The 1870-nt window shown below is 29.4% G+C and overlaps 1 protein-coding gene across 1 annotated transcript; it reads left to right on the top strand.

The window, feature by feature from the left end:
* Positions 1-431: 431 nt before the first annotated feature.
* LOC107933486 (phytosulfokines 3) lies at positions 432-942 on the top strand. The gene is made up of 2 exons (XM_016865711.2): positions 432-656; positions 732-942. Exons 1-2 carry the CDS (start codon positions 540-542, stop codon positions 876-878), a joined length of 264 nt encoding a protein of 87 aa, XP_016721200.1. The 5' UTR covers positions 432-539; the 3' UTR covers positions 879-942.
* The last annotated feature ends 928 nt before the right edge of the window (positions 943-1870 follow it).

Here is a 1870-nt window from a genome sequence, read left to right as displayed (position 1 = left end):
TTAGACACTAATTTTATTCAAATTGGGATTCTTCTAAAAATATCAATTTCAAAATCAAGAAAATAATTGGTTTCATTCCTTCCGAGTTCCAACCATGTATTCCCATTTAAAGCATATATTATTTCTCTGGGAAATGTTGCCTTACCTAGTGGTATGAATCAGTAGCCGTACAAATTGTACTTTTTTTTTCCTAATTCCTAAACAAAAACCAATATTCATTATTTCTCCCTCTTTCACCTTCAACTGATATTAGATATTAGTTTTTAAAGATAACAATGTAAACCAGTCAACTTAAACTCCAAACTTTATAACATTCTTGTCTTTCATAAATCAATTTATCTCCTTCATTTATGAGAGTTGAGAAGTCTTCCCTCCCCACCTCATTAGTTCACACACACGCGTTGTCTTGTAGCCCTTTCATTTCTCTATATATTTACCACCACCTCCACCACTCTCTTCACCCTATTCTCTCTTTATCCTTATAAATCCTTAATCAATCATCTCATTCCTTTGTCATCTAATTATTAAAGCAAAGATAGATGGCTAAACTTGCCACCTTTTTCGTCTTAACCCTTCTCTTCGTTTCCACTCTATCCTTTGCCGCCCGCCCTGGTCCAGCTTTCCCTAACCAGTCTCCTACCAAAACTCAAGCTAAGGTGAGTTAAATTTGACAGAGTTTTGCTTATTATTTTTCCCTTAGAGCTTTATTTGATGAATTGGGATTTTGATAGGGTATTACTGTGGTGGAGACTGAGGTTGAGCGGTCGACTGAAGCTGTTGAAGATAGCTGCCAAGGAGTTGGAGAAGAAGAATGTTTGATGAGAAGAACTCTTGCTGCTCATGTTGATTATATCTATACTCAGAATCACAAGCCATGAGAGCTTTTTATGAATTTATGGACATGGTCTTTTAAATTTTAAATAACATAATCACTCAAGTTAATTTGTGTTTGTTTCTTCTTCATTATATATTTCTTCAATCTTCTGGTTTTTTTTTTTTTTTTGAAATATATGGTTGGAGTTTCTCATATTTTTTGTTAACTTTGGTAATATATTTATAAATAATTATTAACTCCACAAGTTAAGAGATTTAATTAATATTAAAAATAAAAATATATATAAATAATAATTTTTTGTGAAGTTATAAATATTCATTGTAGGATTACAAGCTTAATTATATAAAATAGTCTTTTTAAGAATTACCTTTTTCAAATGCTACATTTGGTCACTTTTCTTTTAGTGATTTTGCTATATTTTTTTTGTGTTGGAGAATATGCATGAACCATGATGGCTAAAATATGTACTAATCATTTTACACAATCTTACCACACTATTGGATATGAGAATGTGTCATTCTTTTGTAATATATATATATTCTTTTATCTTTTTTGAAAGTAGTAATATTTTCCTTTTCAAAAACAAAATCTTTAGTAATATTTTATATATTTAAAAAATTATATTTGACTCATATTTAAATATATATTAAATATAAATACTTCAATTAAATCGGTAAACATAAAATTTTCTATGCATGATAATAAATACCGCCCTTATAAACTAACATTAACTAAAATAAATAGTGGGATTCACTTTGAATTATGGTTGAAATTTCCATTAATCTATTATTAATTTATCTAAATATATGGAAAAAATTGAAAAACTATGTTATTTTTATGAAAATTTATCGATCTATTTTGTTTTGGAGAGAGAAAAGAAAACACGTCCTATAGGATGCATTGTCATTGATATGGCAGAGAAAGTGCATCCTGTAGGATGCGTTTTCTTCTCTTTCCTAAAAAATGCTTACTACGTGGCACGTTTTCTCTACCAGATCAATGAAAACGCTCCTTGTAGGATGCGTTTTCACTTTG

Source organism: Gossypium hirsutum, chromosome A12, assembly GCF_007990345.1.
Source record: "Gossypium hirsutum isolate 1008001.06 chromosome A12, Gossypium_hirsutum_v2.1, whole genome shotgun sequence".
NCBI classification, from domain to species: Eukaryota; Viridiplantae; Streptophyta; class Magnoliopsida; order Malvales; family Malvaceae; genus Gossypium; species Gossypium hirsutum.
Note: the sequence above shows the minus strand (reverse complement) of the source record. Positions and strands in the feature narration are given on the sequence as shown.